The sequence below is a fragment of the Symphalangus syndactylus genome, chromosome 20 (assembly GCF_028878055.3).
Source record: "Symphalangus syndactylus isolate Jambi chromosome 20, NHGRI_mSymSyn1-v2.1_pri, whole genome shotgun sequence".
Classification (NCBI taxonomy): domain Eukaryota; kingdom Metazoa; phylum Chordata; class Mammalia; order Primates; family Hylobatidae; genus Symphalangus; species Symphalangus syndactylus.
The window spans coordinates 56,598,208-56,620,596 of NC_072442.2; the positions used below are offsets into that span (position 1 = coordinate 56,598,208).

The window sequence follows — 22,389 nt, forward strand, 5'->3', positions numbered from 1 at the left end:
CATCTGATTCAGGAGTGGTATCCTGAACTAGCCTGGATGTGTTCTCAGAGACTTATCATTCTGAGGGGCTCATTGATTCCACCTTCAGGTGAAGCTTTCCTGGTCCATAGCTCTTGAGTCTCTGAACCAGGGTTTAGTAGGTTTCTGCTTCTTACAATCAGGAGTTCTGGCTGGAGCAACCTGACCCTATGTCGTCAGGGTCTGGAGCTTTGATGGTTTGGCTCAAAGTCTTACCTGCATAATTGCTCTGGGAAATTAATTACAATTACATGTGCTCTCATTAGAAGGTGGTGTCACTGCCTGATCACTTCACTTTGACACTTCTTTGTGGGTGTGGCCTCTGCTTGATGTGAAAGGCATCATTCCCTCAATAATAACCCAGTGTTATCTTGGGGGAAGGTCTCTCTACAAATGAGTTTCTGCAGATTCTTGTCCAGAATGGGAGAGTTGTAGACTTGGCTACATGAGGATACTACCCCTGACCAGACGGAAGAAAGGGTCTGGGTTTGCTAGATGGCCCTCTGGAGACTTTGATGGTGATGAGCCAAGCAATTGGAAGCAATGGGCAGAGATATGCCATCACTATTCAGATAAGCAGTTGGAAAGATCTGAAACAGCTTTAGCCTAGAAAAGAACCTGGGAATTTTAGGACTGAGACCCTCTCAGGGGCTGGCAGATGGCCTCTTAGGAGTATGACAATGTGGCTTTTTGAGGAAGCAGAGCTATCTTGCACAGTTTGGGGAACATACTTTTTCATCCCAAGATCAACAGGTGTACCAATGGGAGATCCAAAATAGTTCTTTCTTTCTTTTGGGCCATTTTTCTTCCCAGGCATACTGGACTCATTATATAACACTATCTCCAAGGTGTTCAGCCTTCTGCAGCCCCCAGGGAACCAACTCAGAGATGCATGCTGCTTACTAAGAAATAATTTAATTGGCAAAGGAAACTATTTTATTGAGGGCCTTCCCTCATGGAGCCCATGACACTGTGTGTACCTGCTTATGTTCATGATTACATATGAACAGTGGCTTTGCCTGTGCCTATGAGCTGGGCATTAACTACTTACTTTTATTAAGAATCGGAGCATCTGGATAATCACTAAGCCCCTAGGGTGTCTCGGAGCCGATGAACTCACCTGGAAAATGTTGGCAAAATCTCTGAGGTTGAAGATGTAGTGGAATTTGATTGCTGTGGGTAGGAATGTGGTAGCAATTTTCTGGTGGAAGGCGAGGGCCAGATTGATCAGTGGGGGGATGGATTTCTGCAGGGACGCCGGGAAGTTTCCGAGCTTCAGATGCTGAGTGAGGATGATGCTGTAGATGGAAGACAGGGCATCTGTCCCCGGGAAGGAGAGGACAAACACGCTGAAGTGACGCTGTACAGGAAACAAAGGCATGAGCTCAACATCTGTTACCATGGAGTAGAAATCACTTCTTCTGAATTTGGAGATAATAATGGAAAATTCTTATACAGCCTTCAAATCTATATTTTGGTCCCATCTCTCACACTATGTCCAAATTTAGGTTGAACCTAAAATGACTAGGGGAATAACAGGCAAAGCACCTTCAGTTAAAGATGGCAGCCTGGGGCAGTAGGAAGAGAACTAAACTTGGACTCAGAGAATCTGAGTCCAAATCTGAATTTGATACTGAGAATCCGTATGACCCTGGGAAAGTCATTCATCTTTCTGAAGCTCCCTCATCTGAAGAAAGAGGGATCAAATCAGATGAAATCTATGACCCCTTCCAATCTTGAGACTCTAAGTCTAGGAGTTTCTCTTTTCCCCTAGAGATGCAATTTGGCATTCTATCTGATTTACCATTCTGAGAGGCTGCATGGGGAAAAAGGCCAATTATTATACTTATAATCAAGGGGCATCAGCTCTAGTAAGGTAGGATTAGGAGCCAGGTCCCGTGGCTCCTCCTGTACCTGAAGCCGGGGGTTGATGGTGAAGCTGCCTGCCGTGGGGTTCATACAGGAAACATACTGTACATTTGTGATCTCCTTTAGGGACAGCTTGCTCCGATCATACCTGGAAGAGTCAGAAGCTCTAGGTGAAAGGTGTCTGAGGACCAAGGCAGGTGAGTGCTTTGTCAAGGTGAGGTAGGATGTGCCCTACCATTCATGTGTTTGGGTGATAAAAAAGTCTAGATCCACTGGCAGGGATTGAGAAGAAATAAGAGCATAGGACAGATTCCCAAGGTACCTCAATATCTTAGGAAATAGCATAGGAAGACGAGCCAGCAGGATGGACAAAAAGGTAGGAGAAAAATCAGGGGTATGTGCCATACCAAAAGGCACAGGAAGACAGTATTCCCAAAAGAAGGGAGTGGTCAACCACATCAAGGGCTGCAGAGAGAATAAGAAAGGTAGTGACTCCAGCAGGGGTGTCTAAAGAAGAGAATGCAGTCATGGGTTCTTAGTTTCTGTCTCTGGTTGGGCCAGTAATGCCCCTTCCTCATCCCTCTTTTCCACTTATCACTAGAGACAGAAAGTAAAAACCATGGCTTCAGGCTGCTAAAAGCCTAAAACAAAACAAAACAGAACAACAACAACAACAAAATAAGGCAGCTGGACAAGCTTGCAAAGGATTTCTTGGATTTTGCAATAATGATGCAGATAGTAGTTTAGCAAGAAGAGTGGAGGGAACAGAAATCAAATAATAGTGGATTGAGGAGTGAGTGGGAGATAAGAGAGTGGGGACAGAAGAGTAATTAGAAAGTAATTTTTTAACCCAATCGAAGAAATTTATGCAAGTTTATTTTTAATTTATTTATTCTTTTTTTGAGACGGAGTCTCGCTCTGTCACCCAGGCTGGAGTGCAATGGCAGATCTTGGCTCACTGCAACCTCTACCTTCTGGGTTCAAGCCATTCTCCTGCCTCAGCCTCCCAAGTAGCTGGGACTACAGGCATGTGCCACCACACCCAGCTAATTTTTGTATTTTTAGTAGAGACAGGGTTTCACCATGTTGGCCAGGCTGATCTCAAACTCCTGGGCTCAAATGATTCGCCTGCCTTGGCCTCCCAAAGTGCTGGGATTACAGGCATGAGCCACTGCAACCTGTTTATGCAAGTTTAAATGATGTGAAGCAGCTAATGAGGGGATGGGGACTGATCGATGAGTGGGAGATGGTAGAATGAAGAGGCTGGTGAATGGTTTGGCCTTAGGTAAGATGTAACAGGAGGATGGAGGAGAGATGCATGGGGACACGGGTGAGTTGTATAGATGTGGAAGCAAGAAATGGAGGCAGCATCTGGGTTCTCTGAGAAGGCAAGGTCATCAGCTGAGGTGTGGTGGGAAGATCAGAGAGGGAAGATAGAATGAAATAGACATTTCTGAGAGTGGACATACTAAGGCCATATGGTAGAATTTCCAGGAAGCTTCCACTTCCCATTTAAGGTTTGTGACCATGAATCTAAAGTAAAACTAGTTAGCTTGACTCTAATTATTGCCCATGAAATTAAGCTGCTCAAACGTCAGTGTGGAGACTGCGAACAGTTCCATAGGTCAGGCATCCAATAAAGATTTTGGGAAGGGAGGGAAGGCAACTCAAGTTGCCATCTTAACTATCATTCTTCTCTCTGAATTCTCTCTTCTCACTCTTTCTCAGCAGCAGATTCAGTGTGCAGTAGAAAGGTGAGTCAAAGTTGTCTCAAATCAGTGACTTGCTTTTTTTTTTTTTTCCTAGTAAGTTCAGACCTTTTGCCATTAAAAATTATGCTGTCGCAAGAGATACTATCCAGCCCTCTGAGCTGCTCTGAAGGCACTGAGGCTGGAAGGTCTGCAGACATGGTGCATGGTACCGGGTGTTAGGTAGTTTATTTATTTATTTATTTTTTTTGAGGTGGAGTCTCGTTCTGTTGCCTAGGCTGGAGTGCAGTGGTATGATCTTGGCTCACTGCAACCTCTGCCTCCAAGGTTCAAGCTATTCTCCTGCCTCAGCCTCCCGAGTAGCTGGGACTACAGGCGCCTGCCATCACGCCTAGCTAACTTTTGTATTTGCAGTACAGAAGGGGTTTCACCACGTTGGCCAGGCTGGTCTCGAACTCCTGACCTTGTGATCCACCCGCCTCAGCCTCCCAAAGTGCTGGGATTACAGGCATGAGCCACGGCGCCTGGCCTGTGTTAAGTGTTATCATTGAAGCACATGCCCAGTGCTGTGGGGCCATGGTGCAGGGGAAGTGGTTAATTCTGCTTCGGGCACTTGAAAAAGGCAACTTCGGAGATGAGTCTTGAAGCAAAAAGTAGATTTTTTTTTCCTTAGATGAGAGCTCAGTGTCTTCTCTGGCTAAACTTTTCATGTGAATATTAATGGCCCTGTTTGAAGGAACCACTCTGGGAAATAGAGAATTGCATGAGAAATGTGGTTTACTACAAAGATTCCCTTCTGGTACCAGAGCTATGCTGAGGTTTGCCATTCAGGCAGAATAAAGACTGGCCTTTAGCCCTGCCTTAGGCTCTGCCCCCTTGGGCCAGTCCCTCTACATGGGCGCTCTTACCAGTGGCCATAGTCCAGATGCTGCCGGATGATGGTGTGGGGCTGCACCGTCCCGTAGGCATCCACCTCAGGCATGTTCATGTCATCAATGAAATAGATGAGCTTCTTGTGGCCTGGAGGGCCATAGTTTCTGCCAGCCTTCTTTTCCAGAGGCTTCTCCAGGACAGCTGGGGAGAGAGCCAGTCAGTGAGGGAAGGCAGCTCTAACCTCAGACGCCAGTACTGAGACAGCAAAGATGTCAAGGACAAGCAATGGTGCTGCCTGCATGTGTGCAAAAAACAGCAACGCAAAAGACAACAATAATAACAGCTACTGCTGCTCCCAACAGGCATTCTACAGGACCAGAAAGTGAAGCTGAAATTACTAGGCAGTAATGGGGACTGAACACCTCACCACGTGCACCGTGTTAAGTTTTTGGACATCTTAATTATCTCATTTAATGCTTATAACTGTGAGATTAGTATTATCCCATTTTATAGATGAGGAAACTGAGGCTCAAAAGAACTCAGCAACTTTACTAAGGCTGGATACAAATCACAGCGGTTAAACCTCAAAGACTATGCTTCTTCTGTCATACTTGTGGTCCCCAGTTTTCTTTGTTTATATACGAAAAATGGAAAATATCTTTACAGTCCCAAGGCCAGGTACTCTACTCCAAGGAAGCTTATGAACAGTTGAATCCTGGGTAGAATTGCCCTCCTACCAAAGGCAGCAAAAATGCATAAAGGCTGCAGCTCCCCTTCCAGGGCTGGGTAGATGCCCTTTCCTCTCCGAGGCTGTAAGAGAGGCATCAATGGATGTTTTGCCAACAGTGTTCCCAGAGAGTTCATCTCATGGGATTTTCCTTGGTGGGATGTAGAAAAAACAGTCTCAGAGAACTTCCAAGATGCTTCCAGTGTCATGAACGGTGCCCTCCCGTGCTCTCAGGTTTCCTGGCTCTCTATCTGAGCACCTTGGTGCCTTTCTGGAGACAGAGTGCAGAAACTCTGTCCTGGAGTGGTTTCTTCAATTATCAAGCCAAAGGAAGGAGTCTAACAGCAGTTTTCCAGCATGACAGGACTTGTTTAGAACAAACTTAAGTAATAGGGTGGAGATATCTGTATTTTTCCCAGTAAAGCAATGAAATATTTATGAATTGCAAGAACCAACATTTCCTGTTACAGCTGGAAGCTCTAAGAACCAGCTGATTTCTTCTCTTGAAAAACAAGTTTGTAAACAAGGAGAAAGTGTCAATAGACATATGAAGGTGACAGAAAGACAAGTTCCTTCAAGAAGCTCAAATATTCTAATTTTTTGGTCCTTAGTTAAATTAAGTGTTTCAAATATGAATTAAATTTAAATTTAATTAGCATCCAATTAACATACACTATCAAACAATTAATCACACAACACCTTCTTCCCCCCTAAAGATATAACAACTATATGTGAGATCTGTCAAAATGAAATATAATTAATGGGTTGACAAGGACATGCTTTTGAGAACAGTTCTTCTAATAGGAAATTCTCTCCTTGGGAAGACTTGTTTCTCCTCCTCCCAGGGCAATGATATTCAAATCAACCCCTGGAATTAAGCAGACCCTGTAATTTGGGTTGATTAAGCTCTTTATGCTTTAAAAGGATCGTTGAGGAGAAAAGCATGTCAGTTAGCAAGAAGTGGCCGTGGAGGGCACAGGATTATCTCAGGCGGATGATACTAAGTTCTCCAGAGAAAGAAAGGGTCCTCCTGGAAATACAGGCACATTGTTGATCCCTTCTTGGCCATGCTCTGCTCCATGTCACACCTAGGATGGAATTACAGTGAGCTACTCTGTTTCCAAAGTAGAATTGGAGGAGAAGAAGAGGGTTTGAGTTTCAGGAAAAGTGTTGATGTTGAAGGAGCTGAATGAATGAGACATGTAAAGAAATGTGACCCTCTCGCCACACTTCTGGGTTCTGACTGTCCTCAACAAGCCTGGAAACTCAAGCCCACACCTGGAGCCCAGGCCCAAGGTCATTTGTACATTCTGACTGAATTTCTCCTCAAGACCCGTATGGAACAGCTTGGGGTTCAGTCTTTGGCCACAAAGACCGGTGTCAGCTGCTGCGCCAGGGTGAATGGCCGTTCTCTGGATACTATTGCACTGCCATCTTATGCTTGAAGGGTAATTTAATTTTTTTTTTTTTTTTGAGATGGAGTTTCCCTCTTGTTGCCCAGGCTGGAGTGCAGTTGCGCGACCTCGGCTCACTGCAACCTCTGCCTCCCGGGTTCAAGCAATTCTCCTGCCTCAGCCTCCCGAGTAGCTGGGATTACAGGCATGCAACACCACACTTGGCTAATTTTGTGTTTTTAGTAGAGACGGGGTTTCTCCATGTTGGTCAGGCTGGTCTTGAATTCCTGACCTCAGGTGATCTGCCCGCCTCAGCCTCCCAAAGTGCTGGGATTACAGGCGTGAGCCACCACGCCCGGCCTGCAATTTAATTTTCAAAGTGGCTTCCCATTTGTTATCTCTTTTCGCCATCTCCACTGCTGCTCTCCTTGTCCATCTGCTCTCACCCGGTAACTACACATCTTCCCAAGTGGTCTCCCAGCTTTTGCCCTAGACTCCCTACACCATATTCTCAAAACAGCAGACAAGAATACCCTTGTAAAATGTAAATTGGATCACGCCCATCCCCTGTTTTATGCCCTCCCGTGGCATCCTGTCTCACTTGGAGCAAAAGCCAGTTTGTTGACTTCCACTAACCTTGCATCTTTGTTTCTTTCTCCTGTTCTCAGACTCTGCTCCAGGCACCCCGTTTCTTTTTTTTTTTTTTTTGAGACAGAGTCTCACTCTGTCGCCCAGGCTGGAATGCAGTGGCACTATTTTGGCTCACTGCAACCTCCATCTCCTGGGTTCAAGCAATTCTCCTGCCTCAGCCTCCCGAGTAGTTGTTTCTGATCATGAGTCACTCGCTGACCCAAGGCTTTGCTCTGGCTGTACCCTCTGCCTCGAATCCTCTTCTTCCACATGCCAGCACAGTTTGCTCCCTCACACCCATCAGGTGTTTATTTACCCAGGTGCTATTTTTCTAGTAAGGTCTTCCCTGGTATGCGCCCTAAAGTTCAAAGCCCCACTGCTATCCTGTGCCCCAGCTTCATGTCTCTTTACATCGCTTGTTACTTCCTAATATCCTATATCTTTTAGTATCTTGTGTATTACCCCGTCCATCCCCTTCAACACTAGAATCTAAACCCCACGAGGACAGGGATTTTACTGTTTGTCTCATTGTCATAACCCCTGGACTTAGGGTATTATCTAGCACATAGTATGGTGCTCAAAAATCATTTATTAAATAAAGGAATGAATGAATGTATCTTATTGTTATTGCAAACTTCATGATATAGGTAAAGAAACTCTTATTATCCCCCATTTGCAATTAAGGACATAGAGGCTAAGGCATATTAAATACCTTGCTGGAATTAGAATCCAGGTTTTTAGATAGTAATTCCAAATCTTCTCCGTGTTACCCAGCAAGAGAGCCTTCTCTCCCACCCTCCCTGACAATTCTCGTTTTAGTGATTCCTCCTGTCCCTGAACTTTAGAGCAGTTCATTCATTCATCATGAAGCGTTACCAGTGAGTCAGTGCTTGACATGCATTATTATAGCACTGACCCACACAAAGCCCTGTCATGTATTATCATTACCTCTTAAAAGTCTTTGAACACATTATAAAACTGAGGCCTAGAGAAATTTAGTGATTTTATCCAAGGTCAAACAGCTACTAAGTGTCAAAGCCAGGATTTTAACCCAGGTCCGCCTGGCAATGGAACCTCACATAACCACTACTGCAATATTTACTTCTTTTTTTTTTTTTTTTGAGATGGAGTTTCACTCTTGTTGCCCAGGTTGAAGTGCAATAGCGCGATCTCAGCTCAGTGCAACCTCTGCCTCCCAAGTTCAGGCAATTCTCCTGCCTCAGCCTCCTGCGTAGCTGGGATTGCAGGCATGTGGCACCACGCCTGGCTAATTTTGTATTTTTAATAGAGACGGGATTTCTCCACGTTGGTCAGGCTGGCCTCAAACTTCCAACCTCAGGTGATCTGCCTGCCTCGGCCTCCCAGAGTGCTGGGATTACAGGAATGAGCCACTGTGCCCGGCCTTACTTCTTAAACATCATAAAGACATGGCTTCTGCCCTTTAAAATTCTCAGTTTAGTCAACTCATTGCCTGCACCACATTTTTGACAGAGATCGTTAGTAATTAATCATATCTTATTTCGCATTGATATGATTTGTGCACCTGTTTGAAGTCTTTTCCTTTCATATTATTTAATTTTCATGTGTTAAGACTTTTCAGTTATCTTGTAAGGGCTTTGCATTTATTCTTTCAAAAAATATACTTTGCATGATTATAAACATAATACATATTCATTTTAGAAAGATTAAAAAGCATAGAAAATTAGAATAATGGAAGTGAAAATCACCCATAATTCTATCAACTAGCTGTAAGTACTCTCTTTCAATATTTTGGTGTATTTTATTCTAGTCTGGTTTTTTTGCTTAGATTTTTTTTTCTACACAATCAAAATTATACTGAATATACTGCTTATATTTTTAAATTTAATATATTGTAGAGCTCTTTATATGGTAATAAACACCCTCCTAAAACATGATTTTAATTGCTGTATTGTGTTCCATAATTTGGATATACCAAAATTTATGGAATTATTTTTCTATTGCCTGAAATATGTGTTTTCAATTTCATTATATTTGAACTTTCCACAATTCCAAGTGGAATGTCTTACTCACTAGATGATAAATCTTTGATGATTTCACTTTGGTTTGTGTCATTAAGTGAAAGGTATTAGGTGGGAGAGAGCTGTCTTTCTGTAATAATTGTAAGCACAATGCTCCTTTGAGATTGGACATTTGATTAGATCTTTTAAGGTCCTGTCCAACCTTGAGGTTTATAATAAACAGGTTACAGAGATTCATTTTATACAAAGTTTCAGACATCTGAGCTCCTATATAATTGGTGTAATTAAGCACTCAAATATTTGTTGAGCTAATAATGCAAATGGCAAGAGAATTCAGAACTGCGATGAGCTTGATCTTTGGCCTTCTCCCTGTACACTAAAACTATAAGCCCATTGATGTCTTAACCAAGCTCTTTGTTCCTACTTTTCTAAACTATCCTGCTTCTAAACTATCCTGTCTTATGGGTCTTTATGAATTCTTTTGTTTTAAAAATTATTTATATTTTCAAAAAGTACAAGAAGAAACTTAAAGTCTTTAAAAAGACATAAAACAGACCAATTAAAATAAACACTAAATAGGGATTGCTAAACAATACAGAATGAGAAGCAACTTAATTACACTAGTAATGTAGGATGACGTAGTTACTGTAAACATATAAAAATTTATCTCACATTTTCCTTTATGAACTGCTTGCCTGAAAGCTCAGAACTAAATCTGTGTTTAATTACAATAACCATGTCATCTCAGGTTACTGGTACAGAGCCATCTCTTCTTTCCTCTAAAAATTTTGCAAGCACCAAATTCTAGGAGGCATATATCACAGATACTTATAAAACAGGTATCAGGCTACAGAATGGTCTTCAACTGAGATTTTGCAGAAGGCATAAAAAATAACTTAAAATTATCTTTTATTATAGTAACCCTCAACAAAACCCAAGGGCGGACCATTATATTGTAATTTAATGAAGGGAATGAAAGCAGTACAGCTAGGTTTGTGGAGTTCAGAGAAACTGCTGGAATGGAGATGAACACAGATCTCTGCCTCTCTCAGCTTGAGGTGTCAGTGTTATGAACTTGTGGTTTGTGCATGTCTTACACAGTAGTCAACTGAAGGCTGACTTTTTCAATGACTGACGGAAGGGCCTATTATATTGACTATCACAGAAAAAGATATCCATATGCTCTAGATGAGTGGAAGCAGAGTTAGCATTCTACTATGAAAATTAAGATGTGTGACTTAAAGTCTTATCAAATTAGAAGGTCTTCATAGCTTCATGAAATAAGACAGCTTTGGTGTTAACTCATAGGATGACTGAGGTAAGTCCTTAACACCTCTAAGCTTCATTTGATTAACTTGTAAAAATGGGGACTATCATCAAATCTGTGTTGTACACCATTTCCAACCTCCTTCTCTTTAGGCAGTCTTCAGCTGGGGTGGTCATGTGGCACAGTCTTGAACATTAAGACATACGCATAAGTTTATGAAGTTCCTGGAGAGTTATCATGTCAGGACATGGGCTCTATCTCCCCCTACCACTTTTTTTTTTTTTGAATGCAGATGTGATGGCTGATGCAGCAGCCATTCTGCCACCTTGAAGGAGCAGCCAAGAGAACAGCAAATATCTTAGCATTGATATCACTGTCATTAACCTGATATTAGCAACTGCCTGCCTTCAGAATTCCTGTCTTGTAAAAAACAGAATATTTATGCCACTAACGTCAGATTTTCCACTACTTGCAGTCAAAAGCCATACTGAAATGGTCTCATAGGCTGGGGAGGATTAAACGAACTAACGTGAGGAAAGCCCTTTGTACAAGAGTTGACCGACTGTAAACGTTAAAGTGTGTGCCATCCACACTGTGAATTGGAAGCACAGCCCCCACTGGTATCAAGGAGTTCTGAATCCATGTTTAGAGAAGCACAATGGAGACTCCAGAACTGGATGTAGTGAAAGAGAGGAGAGTTGCAGGTATTATCAACCAGCTGCCTCCTCTATAAAAGAACATCTGATTGGCCGGGCGCGGTGGCTCACGCCTGTAATCCCAGCACTTTGGGAGCCCGAGGCGGGTGGATCATGAGGTCAGGAGATCGAGACCACGGTGAAACCCCGTCTCTACTAAAAATACAAAAAATTAGCCGGGCATGGTGGCGGGCGCCTGTAGTCCCAGCTACTCGGCAGGCTGAGGCAGGAGAATGGCATAAACCCAGGAGGCGGAGCTCGCAGTGAGCCGAGATCGCGCCACTGCATTCCAGCCTGGGGGACAGAGCGAGACTCTGTCTCAAAAAAAAAAAAAAAGAACATCTGATTTTGAGAAAAATAGCATCTGATGGACTGGCAGGATGAATGACCTGCAAAAAGTCCCCCTGGAGACCTCTAGGAATTGACCTACTGGGTGGAGTTACTGTCTATTTGAAAGCTGGAATATTTTTTCCCAAAACATTATTTCTGTTTTAGCATAGCTTGTGTTAAACTTATTTTTCAAGCAAAAAAGGTTTGCTTTTGTTGTTTTTTTTTTGTTTTGTTTTTGGCAGTTGGGGCTTAGAAATTATTGTTCAATGTAGATTCTTAAATTTGAGAAGTATGTTGTTAATATGATTAAAATAACAGCTTCCATTTAAAAAGCACTTATTGTATGCTGGGAATCATTTTGAGTGTTTTACATACTTTATCTTACTATTCAAGAATGAAAAGAATGAACCGTTGATTCACTCAACAACATGGATAAATCTCAAAATCATGCTGAGTGAAAGAAGCCAGGCAAAAAGAGAGTGCACATTTTGTGACTCCATTATATAAATTTCTAGAAAATGCAAACTAATTTATAGTGATAGAAAGCAGATCAGTGGTTGTCTGAAACAGCAGGTGGGGGGCGTTGGGAAGAAGGGATTACAAAGGAAGTGAGGAAACGTTTGGAGGTGACCGTTATGTTCATTATTTCAATTACGATGATGATTTTGTGATGTATAAATATTTTGAAATGTATCAAATTGTACACCTTAAATATGTAGTTTATTGTATGTCAATTATAACTCAATATAGCTTTTTTTAGAAAAGAAAAAAATGTAAAAAGATTATGCTGCTTTTCAGCAGGAAAAAGGATAAATGAGCTGTGATTTATTCACACAATGGAATTCTATGCAGCAGTGAAAATAAATGAAATAGATCTGCATGTATTAAGACAATGATTAAAAAAGTAATGATAGGGGTTGGCTGTGTCCCCACCCTAATCTCATCTTGAATTGTAGCTCCCATAATCCCTACGTGTCCTACCTGGTGGGAGGTAATTGAATCATGAGGGTGGGCTTTTCTGTGCTGTTCTCATGATAGTGAGTAAGTCTCATGAGATTTGATGGCTTTATAAACGGCAGTTCTCCCGCGCACGCGCTCTTGCCTGCCACTATGTGGGATGTGCTTTTGCTCCTCCTTTGCCTTCCACCATGACTGTGAGGCTTCCCCAGTCATATGGAACTGTGAGTCCATTAAACCTCCTTCCTTTATAAATTACCCAGTCTCGGGAATGTCTTTATAGCAGTGTGAGAACGGACCAATACAAGTAAGTTGCCAAAGAAAGGTATAGTATGGCATATTTAAAGTTTCAGTATGCAACACTATGTATTTTATGGCTACACATTTGTTTCAAAAGTATAAACTTGGAATGATACACATTGAGCTTAGTACTCCAGTTAATAAGGGGCAGGAAGGAGAAAGGAGCAACAGAGGTGCTGTATTAGCTGTACTTGTTTTTATACAATTTTATTTTATTTTGTGGCAGGGATCTCACTCTGTTGCCCAGGCTGGAGAGCAGTGGTGTGATCTTGGCTCACTGCAACCTCAACCTCTCAGGCTTAAGTGATTCTCCTGCCTCAGCCTCCTGAGTAGCTGGGACTGCAAGCATGCACCACCACACCTGGCTAATTTTTTGTGTGTATTTTTGGCAGAGACAGGGTTTCACCATGTTGGCCAGGCTGGTCTCAAACTCCTGACCTCACGTGATCTGCCCACCTCAGCCTCCCAAAATGCTGGGATTACAGGCGTGAGCCTCCATGCCCCGCCGATTAGCTGCACTCATAATGCTAAGTTCCATTTAGCATAATGCTAACACTTCAGCATCTGTTAAATCTGGATAGTGCTACACTGGCATCTGTTATATTGTTTTCTGTACTTTTGTACATGTTTGAAATATTTTTTAATTAAACATAAAAGGTTTAAATAATTCTCTATTCCACCCTCAGCACCCAGTCAGTTTCCCTTGCCCGGGACAACTGCTGTCTATGTTTCTTTTGTGTCCTTCTGGAGACTGTCTAAGTTTTTATATAAGCATAAATTATGTGTGTGTATATATATTATATATATTTTAAAAAATCATATAAATGAGTAAATTTTTATATATTTCTTTTTAAACAAGATACAGTTTGGAGCATGCTATATATACTGTTCTATATCTTCCTTTTCTCACTCAACAAAATTTTGGAAATAGTTTCAACTCAGTACCTACAGAATTTTCTCATTCTTTCCAACATTGCTTAGTATTCTATCATACAGACAGGCTGTTTCTCCCCTTTTACCATTATAGACACATTATAAACATAAATTTGCACATCTGTCTGGGTGTGCTAACTGTCCTTTCAAGCAGAGTATGCCACCTCACATCCAACTTTTTCTTAAATACACAGGGTCTCAAGTACAAATAATGATTAAGACGCTGGGCTGCAAAATGAGTAACGGGTTCACGAAGGAGGTGCAACAGTTTGCCTCTTCATTGAATGATACTAGAGCAGCTAGCTGTCTTTTGAGTTTACACATCTCTCATACATTCAGCTGATTCTCCAAATCCCTGTTTGATACCTGGTTTCTAGCTGTCACTTTTTAAATCGTTGGTAACACCCTTTCTCCTGCCATTTTGTTGCTCTTAAAATGTTTTAGGCTAAGAAGCCCAAATAATCAAGATTGTTTGCACTGTGAATAAGGCAAGAGGAAGGAAGTTCCCATAAAGGAATAAAAGGTAATACGGCATTTTTCAGAGTTAAGGGTCTGAGCTTTATTGCATGAATGTTGTTACATATATGCTGCTACTCTGGGCTTCGGCTGACTCTCCAATTCCTGGTTGCCTCTGGACAGGAGAGGTTATAGAATAGTAGCTTTCTCCATCACTTAGTGTGTGAGGAGGGATGGCTTCAAGGTCTAACGTTACTGAGAGGCCATTGGGGAATTAACAAGAAACAGAAAGTGTTGGGTTTTGGTGCATTCTCAGCTACAGTGAGAGCCAGTTTTCATCCTGGCTCTATTTAACAGCATTTTGAGATTTATTTGTAGTCACAGCTACTTGGGAGGCTGAGGCAGGAGAATCGCTTGAACCTAGGAGGCAGAGGATACAATGAACCAAGAGTACACTACTGCACTCCAGCCTGGGCTGTTTCAAGAAAGAAAAAATGAATTCTCTGTGTTCTAACAGGAGGGAAGGAGAAAGCCCTCTAGGTGAGAGATCCAGAGTGAGAATGACAGGTCAGGGCAGTGTGAGAAACTCATCTTCTCTTCCTTGGTTCCAAATGTTTACCCTCTATTTAAAGGATATTTTTAAAATATTATAAAACCACTTTAATAGAATTAAATCACTTTTTCTGTTTAATTTTATTAAATCATTAATTTTAATAATTTTAGAATTATCAAATTTATTCTATTTAATAAAATTAAATAGAAAATCACTTAGATAGAAAATCAATTAAATAGAAAATCATTCCTCTGGAATACTTGAATAGTACTACTAATGATAATAGTAATAATGTTGAATATTTATTGCAGTTTTCAAGGTATTTTCTTAGCAGGGAAGCAGTATAGCCTAGTGGTTAAGAGCACAGCCTCTGAAGTCAGACTCTCTGGGGCCAAACCTTGGCTCCCTGACTTACTGTGTGTCATAGGGTAGCTTAACTTCTCTGTGCCTTAGTTTTCTCATGTATAAAATGAAGGTAATACAAATTCTTATTCACAGGGCTGTACAAGATTAAAGAAGTAAAAAAAAAGAAAAGCGTAAAAGTCTAAGTCAGATTCACACTCCTGATAAATCTTTGATAAACGTCAGTTGTTGTTGTTGCTATTATTATTATTAGTAGTAGTAGTAGTGTAGTTGTAACAGTAGTAAGAATTGAGGTAAATGGTCAGAGCTGGTAATCTGATCAGTTGTTGGACTCAAGGCTTGAAAATAAGGGTACATATTTGAACAAGAAAGAGGAATTCGATGAGGCAGACAGCGAAGTGCTAAGATTTAAATTAGCCAGACAGGTGAAGTCTGCTTAAGGCCACTGCCAGGTGCTGATGTGATGGCTTCGGCCTTGATGGAAGGTTAAGATGTGACAGTGTTGACGCCTCATGGAGTAAAGACTAAGCCAGTGGCTTATTGGAGCTGATTATTGACACCAAGGGAATTGTGCAAGCTGGCTGTTAAACATGACCATTATTAAAAAATAAATTAGGCTGGCCGCAGTGGCTCCCACCTGTAATCCCAGCACTTTGGGAGGCCGAGGCTGGCGGATCACCTGAGGTCAGGAGTTCGAGACCAGCCTGTCCAACATGGTGACACCCTGTCTCTACTAAAATTCCAAAAATTAGCCGGGTGTCTTGGCAGGTGCCTATAATCCCAGCTACTTGGGAGGCTGAGACAAGAGAATCGTTTGAACCTGGGAGGCAGAGGTTGCAGTGAGCCAAGATTGTGCCACTGTACTCCAGCCTAGGTGACAAAGAGTGAAACTCCATCTCAAAAATAAACAAATAAGTAAATATAGATAAACTTATAATTAAGTAAATTATATTAAAAATCATGGTAATAAATATTCAAAACTCATCACATCTTAATTATTTTATGACATTTACTATCATGTGTATACTGGAGGTTTTCATCCACTGTGTCTGTAAAGTGGAAATGCTTATAATGGTGTGCTACTGTGTACCTCTTCCTGACTCCTTGTTCACTGACATTGCATTGGTAGCTTACAATTGGCCACAGTGGGAGTATTTACACCATGGAAATTGGCAAACGCTACAAAGCAGGGCTTGATTTGTTTTGTAGACTTGTGAAAATAATAAGGAAAATGTTAGTAATACAGATTATACTTAAAAGTATGTCATGCTTGTTGCTGTGACGTTGTGAAGAGCACAAAAAATGGAAGAACGATTCCTTCAGTATTTGAATAGAAGATGTTTATATCTTGGACAAACTAGTAAAGTTCTGATGTAAATCTTTGTTGCTTCATTTTGTCTTACTTGTTAATATTCACGTCTGAACTACAGTCGGTTGCTGGATCAGGATTGGCTCAGCAGCGGATGAAGTCCAGAGGTGAGTTTGAAATAGGTGAAGAAGTCTCCACCATTGAAGGGCGGGTGGGGGGAAGCCGGAACCTCTGTCCACATGCTGCACGCACCTAGCTGCTCTGAGGGGCAGAGAGCAGAGGCGGCGCTCCCCCCATCAGCATTTTGAGTTGGCTGGACCTTAATCCTAAAAAAGTTGGCAAAACTGTGCAGGAAGAATTCCCCCAGGGGCATTGGGGAAAGTAGAGTGTTAGTAGAGGCAACATCGCGGGCTGACTCTATGGTTTCCACCAGGCAGGGATGGCAGAAAGACTGGGTAAAATGGTTAAGGCGGAGCAAGTGGTGGTGCACACGAAGACTGCTTTGCAAGTCTGCAAAGCAGATAACATGAGTGCCACGTTCATTTTTCACACTAGAAGCTATGGCTCCTAACTTATCCATCTGCAAACAGCTCCTATCTAGGTGTGGGGAGACACTGCAGTGTCACCTGGGAAAGCTCAGACCAAGTGCTGTGGGTGTTTGGGAAGTAAGAACAGGGTTTCTCCCCAGCCCTGCCTCTCCCCTCATTTCATTGGAAGAATGGCTTGGAAGCTTCTCCAAAACAAAGCTGTTTTTAGTTAATGTGTTGTTTCCATAAAAAAGGAGACTGTGTCATAAATGAGTTAAGGGGAGAGAGACTCTGGCAAGGGGAAAACATCACCGGTGGCCCATGTCTATTTGGGGGCTCTGTGTGTAAACACCAGGGAAAAGCAAGTCCCAGGTAGACTCAGAAGACCAGGTGTGTCATGCCTGCCCCGCCATTTGGTGGTGACTTTGGGCAATCACATCCTTTTACCTGAGCCTCAGTTTCCCCATCCATAACATATGAGAGATGAATTAAATGATTTCTAGAGATACTTTCAGTGCCAGAAGTCTGCAAGTTCTTGCAAATCTCTCTATGGCTTGGAGCTAGCTCTTTGTCATCAAGGTGCTGAACTGCTCTGTGTTGAACACCTTGCTCTTGAGGAATTTAACAGGCCAGGGAGGAATGTAGAAAGACCAGAAGCAGTGCTAAGGGGTGCTGGAGGAGCCAGAAAGAGGCGGGCAGGGAGAGGTGAGAAGGGGCATGTGGGAGGAAGTGCACAGTGCTGGGGTATGCAGAACTCAAGCCAGGCAGGCACCTGAGGCTTGGCTTCAGCTCTGTGTCAGGTGACACACGGCCACCCAGATGCCCCCCACCCCAGGTGCCCTGGGCCGCTTACCCTGCAGCATTGCCGACGTGGTGTAGTAGTTGAATGGCACGTTTTTCACCAAGTATGCCTCGGGGTCAAGGCTGGCCAGCTTAGCTCCCACCAGCACCGACTTGCCAGTGCCAGCCATGCCCACAAGCATGACAGGCCGCTGCCGCGCCATCAGCCGCTCCATGAAGTAGCACACACGGATGGTCTCACTCGTGTGCACCAAACATGCCTGGAACGGGAGCACAATAAGCCTGCTAAGGGTGGGCTCCAGGGAGAAACAGATGCACCACCAATGTTCCGAAGCATTTCAGAACAGGGGATTCCGTCACGGTGGAGCTCCCCAAATAAGCACAGGTCAGGAGTATCTTCCCTGATGTTCACAGTGGGACCATCCTACAGACTCACTCTCTGGGCTCCCCGCAGTTAGGCAGAGAGCTTCCCCACTCTCCTCTGCCACCCGGGCCTCTTTCTCTGTGGCCTTTCTAGTGCATTTTAAAATCTTCTGCCCCTGCCATTTCCTCCTCTCTTGAGGAAATGTCCTGGCCTTTAGTAGAATCTGTGACTTCATTACACCTGTCATCTCCTCTGCAAAGTCATGGAGCTGGGGATGACTAGTTCCCAGCAAGGACAGATGCTCAGATACCCATGCGGGGCTGCTACTGGAGCCACTGCAGATCCTTCAGGGCAACTGCACACACATCCTGGGCTGCTCAGCTGCACTCACCTGCAAGGGCATCTCAGGGTCAAATTCAAATTGGGGGATGAGCTTGGACCAAGGCTCGAATTTCTTGGTCTCTGGGTCGATGTAATAGTCAAAGATGGTTCCTTGGGAAGGAAACTTGACTGTTTTGAACTCAGTCAGCCACCATTTGCTGAACTCTGCCCGGTAGTCCACAAGCTGCAAAAACAAAGACAGTCAGGGGAAGAGGTCCTCCAGGACTCAAGAAGCCCACACAGGAGGCCACGGCGTCAGATAGAAGCTCAGGGCAGGACAGTGTGCTCCCCGCTGTGTGGGCCTGTCAGACCAGCTCCTCCAGGAAGGCAGCGCCGCCCCGAGGGTCAACCCTGACCAGGCCTGACTATGCAGGGGGCACGCACAGGAATCCCTGCTTGACCATGCGGCTGAGCCAGCCTGGTCCTGCCCTGTCTTACAGCCATTGAATGGTGGAGAGGGTTGAGGGAGGGAGGTGGAAGAACACGGGGGAGAATCAAGAACTCCTGAAGAGATAGATTGGTCCCATTCTTCGGTGCCTGAGATTCTCTGCAGTTCCCAGGATGGCAGCCTAAGGTTGGAGTGGAATGGTGACTCTTGACACCTGGGGCACAGGGCGCTGCAGTGAGAAGAGCCTCAGAAGGGGTATGGGTGTCAGCTAGGTAACCACAGGCAAATCCTTCTTTCTATGCCTCAATCTCCTCATCTGCAAAATGAGGTTTCTGGAAAGATTTCCAAGGTTCTTGCAAGAGCTAAAATCCTAGAATCTAGGAGCAGTGGGGGAGACAGAGCTGCACTGGTTTTTCTGACAGAAGGAATAGGTAGAGGCATATAATTTGCATGCATACCTATTAGACAATAGGCCCCTTACGCATGGGGCTGTACACCCGGTGTACTCAAACTATCTTATTGTGTCCAAGCAAACACACACACACACACACAACACACACACACACACACTCAGACCCAAATCATACCCATTGCTACTGGCAACTCTTTGGGAGGGCAAACCCACTCTCTAAACACAATGAACTAAGAAAAATCCTAAAAGAAACAAAAAAGTCCCATATTGGACATTTTAGGAAATATTCATGGAGGGCAGGACAAAAACAGAGTTTAAAGGCTGAACAGACCAGGGAGCTGGGCACATGCTAACAACTATGGACCCCGAAAAAAGGGCACTCCTCATTTTGCTGTTAAGTAAATAGGATTGATTTTTTTTTGCTTTAAAATGAGAGTGGAAATGGGTGGTAAGATAAGAAAAGATTTGTTTGATGTTCTCATTCTGATTTGAATTTAGATCAAGGGGGCGTTATAACTTCCCAATATTGTTCTCTGGAACCAGAAGCCTAGAGGAAACCCCCATTCTTAACTCCTAGATAATACGCTTCAAGACCTTCAACTTTCTACGAAAACCAGATTTGAGGTTTCTATGGAAACTCTGAGGTGAAGGCCACCTCTAGAAGGAAGGAAGTGTGGGTCTTCTCCTTTCCTCAACCCTGATGCTGCCTTGAGATGCCTGGCAATTTCTCAGCTAAGCCCTTGGCCGGGCCACCCCGACGTCGTCTCACCTTCCTGTAAGCTGGTGCTTGACCGCACCTGGTACTAGAATTGGACACTGTAAAGTCAAGGTGACCTCTGCTGGGCCAGTCCAGTGGTCCTTTCTTTTTCTTTTCTTATTTATTATTTTTTTATTTTTATTTATTTATTTTTTGAGACAGAGCCTCGCTCTGTCGCCCAGGCTGGAGGGCAGTGGCGTGATCTCGGCTCACGGCAGCCTCCGCTTCCCGGGTTCAAGCAGTTCTCTGCCTCAGCCTCCCGAGTAGCTGGGATTACAGGCATCCGCCACCATGCCCATGCCCGGCTAATTTTTTGTATTTTTAGTAGAGATGGGGTTTCACCATATTGTCTAGGCTGGTCTTGAACTACGGACCTCGTGATCCACCCGCTTTGGCCTCCCAAAGTGCTGGGATTACAGGCGTGAGCCACCGCGCCCAGCCCAGTGATCCTTTCTTAATTCCACTCCATGGTATCTCTTCAGCATGGTCCCTTCTGAAATCCCCATCTCCCTTGGGCTCTGACAGTTCACTGTTTTCCTCTGCCCTTTAACCTGGAAGACATGAGGACTTTACGGGCATACTGTGGTAGAGCTGGGAACCCAGTGTTACTTCGCTTCATTTTCACAATGCTATAAGTTATCCTGGTTACTTTAAATTATTCCCATTTTATAAAGTGGGGGTTTTATGAAAAGACAGAATTGGGAGTTGAACCCAGGTTGTCAGTCTCACAATCTGGTGTTTTCTCTACCTTATGTTTCCGAGAGATTGTTCTCTCTAAGGGCTGCAAAGTATTCAGCCAGGACTTTTTCTTTTTTTTTAAATGGGAACTTCTACTCAGGTATAGCCTCCATTTTGTTATTTCTGTTTTGCTTTTATGACAGTTTTTTTTCAATGTAAGCACCATTGCTGTTCCTGATGTGAATATTTTGGCCAAACTCCTACCTTCCTATTTACAGCACTGTTTTTGGTGTTTAGCTTTTAATGCAGGCTGTGTAGGGGTCTGGGATGTGCCCTGCTGCTAAAAGCTTTCTCCCTTGTCCTCTTCCCAGGTTGCTGGCAGGGCTGTCAATTGCTTCAAGTGCTCCAGTGCCCAGGATGCCTGGAGGGATGCTTTCTCCGGGGCTTTTAAAAGGCTTGAGGGGATTTAAATTTTTATACCCAGAGTTAGAAAAATTGATCACATATTTTCACCCTGATACCCCACTGCCTGCGCAGCACCAATATGAGAGAGTAGCCCAGCCGTCGCTGTCTGACATTTTCCCAGCCCACAGGTCAGAGACTGCATTTGACGGGGAGCAATTAAACCTATGCATTCGGGATCCCTGTGCAGTTCAGCCAGGTCTCATCCATCCTGCTGAAATCTTTGCCTCCTTGCTTCAAAGGGGAAATGTAGAGCTGTCAAAGGAGTAGTCCGCAGAGAAGCTCCAAAGACTACAGAACAGACAGCAGAAAATTCTCAGATGTCAAACTCCTGGTTCATGTATCCTCCTATCCTTGGAGATTTCCCTTTCTGCCTCCAGGGCATCCGGCTCTGGGGAGGGCAGTAGAGAAAGGCACACTTCCTGAGAGCCTGAGAGAGCTGCTTTCTGAATTTTGAGCACCAAAGAACACATCAGGGAGTGATGGTTGGTAGGACGGATGTTAACAGTCAGGGCCCTTGAAAATGAAAAAGAAGTTAATTGCGAATTCTTTTTTGTCCAAGTTCACTTTCATTTTGGATTTCTAAAACATGGTTTTGCCTTGGGAGGCTGAAACTTTCTACCTTCCTTTGAAAGAGGCTCACAATCAATCCAGACTGAAAAGAGTAAATGATAACTTTCCAACAATTACAGCTTGGTCTGATCCCCTGTTGTAAGAGAGGCACCAGATACTTGCTATAGAACTGAATATTTTTACTAGAAGAATATTAATAATAAGCACCCATGGGTTGTGCTAAGTACCTTGCATGTATTCATGCTGAGTGATTAGAACAGTATGCATTCACTTAGTCCTCGCCACCCTCCTAGGAGCTGGGTACCCCATCATCATCCTTTGTGCACATGGGGAGAGTAAGGTAGAGAGAGGTTAAGTTACTTTCCTAAGGTTCCCCAGATAATAGTGGCAGAGCTACAATTCAAATTCACAGTTCATGTTCTTATTTATTTTTTGCTTTTCTCAGCTATTTTAAAAAATCACTTTATTGTGGTATGATTGATATACAAAAAGCTGTACATATTTAACGCACACGATGTGATGAGTTTAGAAAAAAGTATACACTTGTGAAATCATCACCACAATCTATGCATAAACCTACATATCACCTTCAAAGTTCCCTTCCATGCTCTTATTTATCATTGTTATTGTTGTTTTGTGCTAAGAACATTTGATGTAAGATTT

At 43.3% G+C, this 22,389-nt stretch overlaps 1 protein-coding gene across 1 annotated transcript in view; it reads right to left on the reverse strand.

The window, feature by feature from the left end:
• Positions 1–22,389, reverse strand: part of DNAH9 (dynein axonemal heavy chain 9) — a 369,577-nt gene that overhangs the window by 182,431 nt on the left and 164,757 nt on the right. The window contains exons 37-41 of the mRNA XM_055258020.2: positions 18,467–18,640; positions 17,764–17,971; positions 4,505–4,670; positions 1,933–2,035; positions 1,139–1,378 (exon numbers count right to left, since the gene is read on the reverse strand). Coding sequence (XP_055113995.2) covers positions 1,139–1,378; positions 1,933–2,035; positions 4,505–4,670; positions 17,764–17,971; positions 18,467–18,640 — 891 coding nt within the window. The remainder of the gene's footprint in view (positions 1–1,138; positions 1,379–1,932; positions 2,036–4,504; positions 4,671–17,763; positions 17,972–18,466; positions 18,641–22,389) is intronic.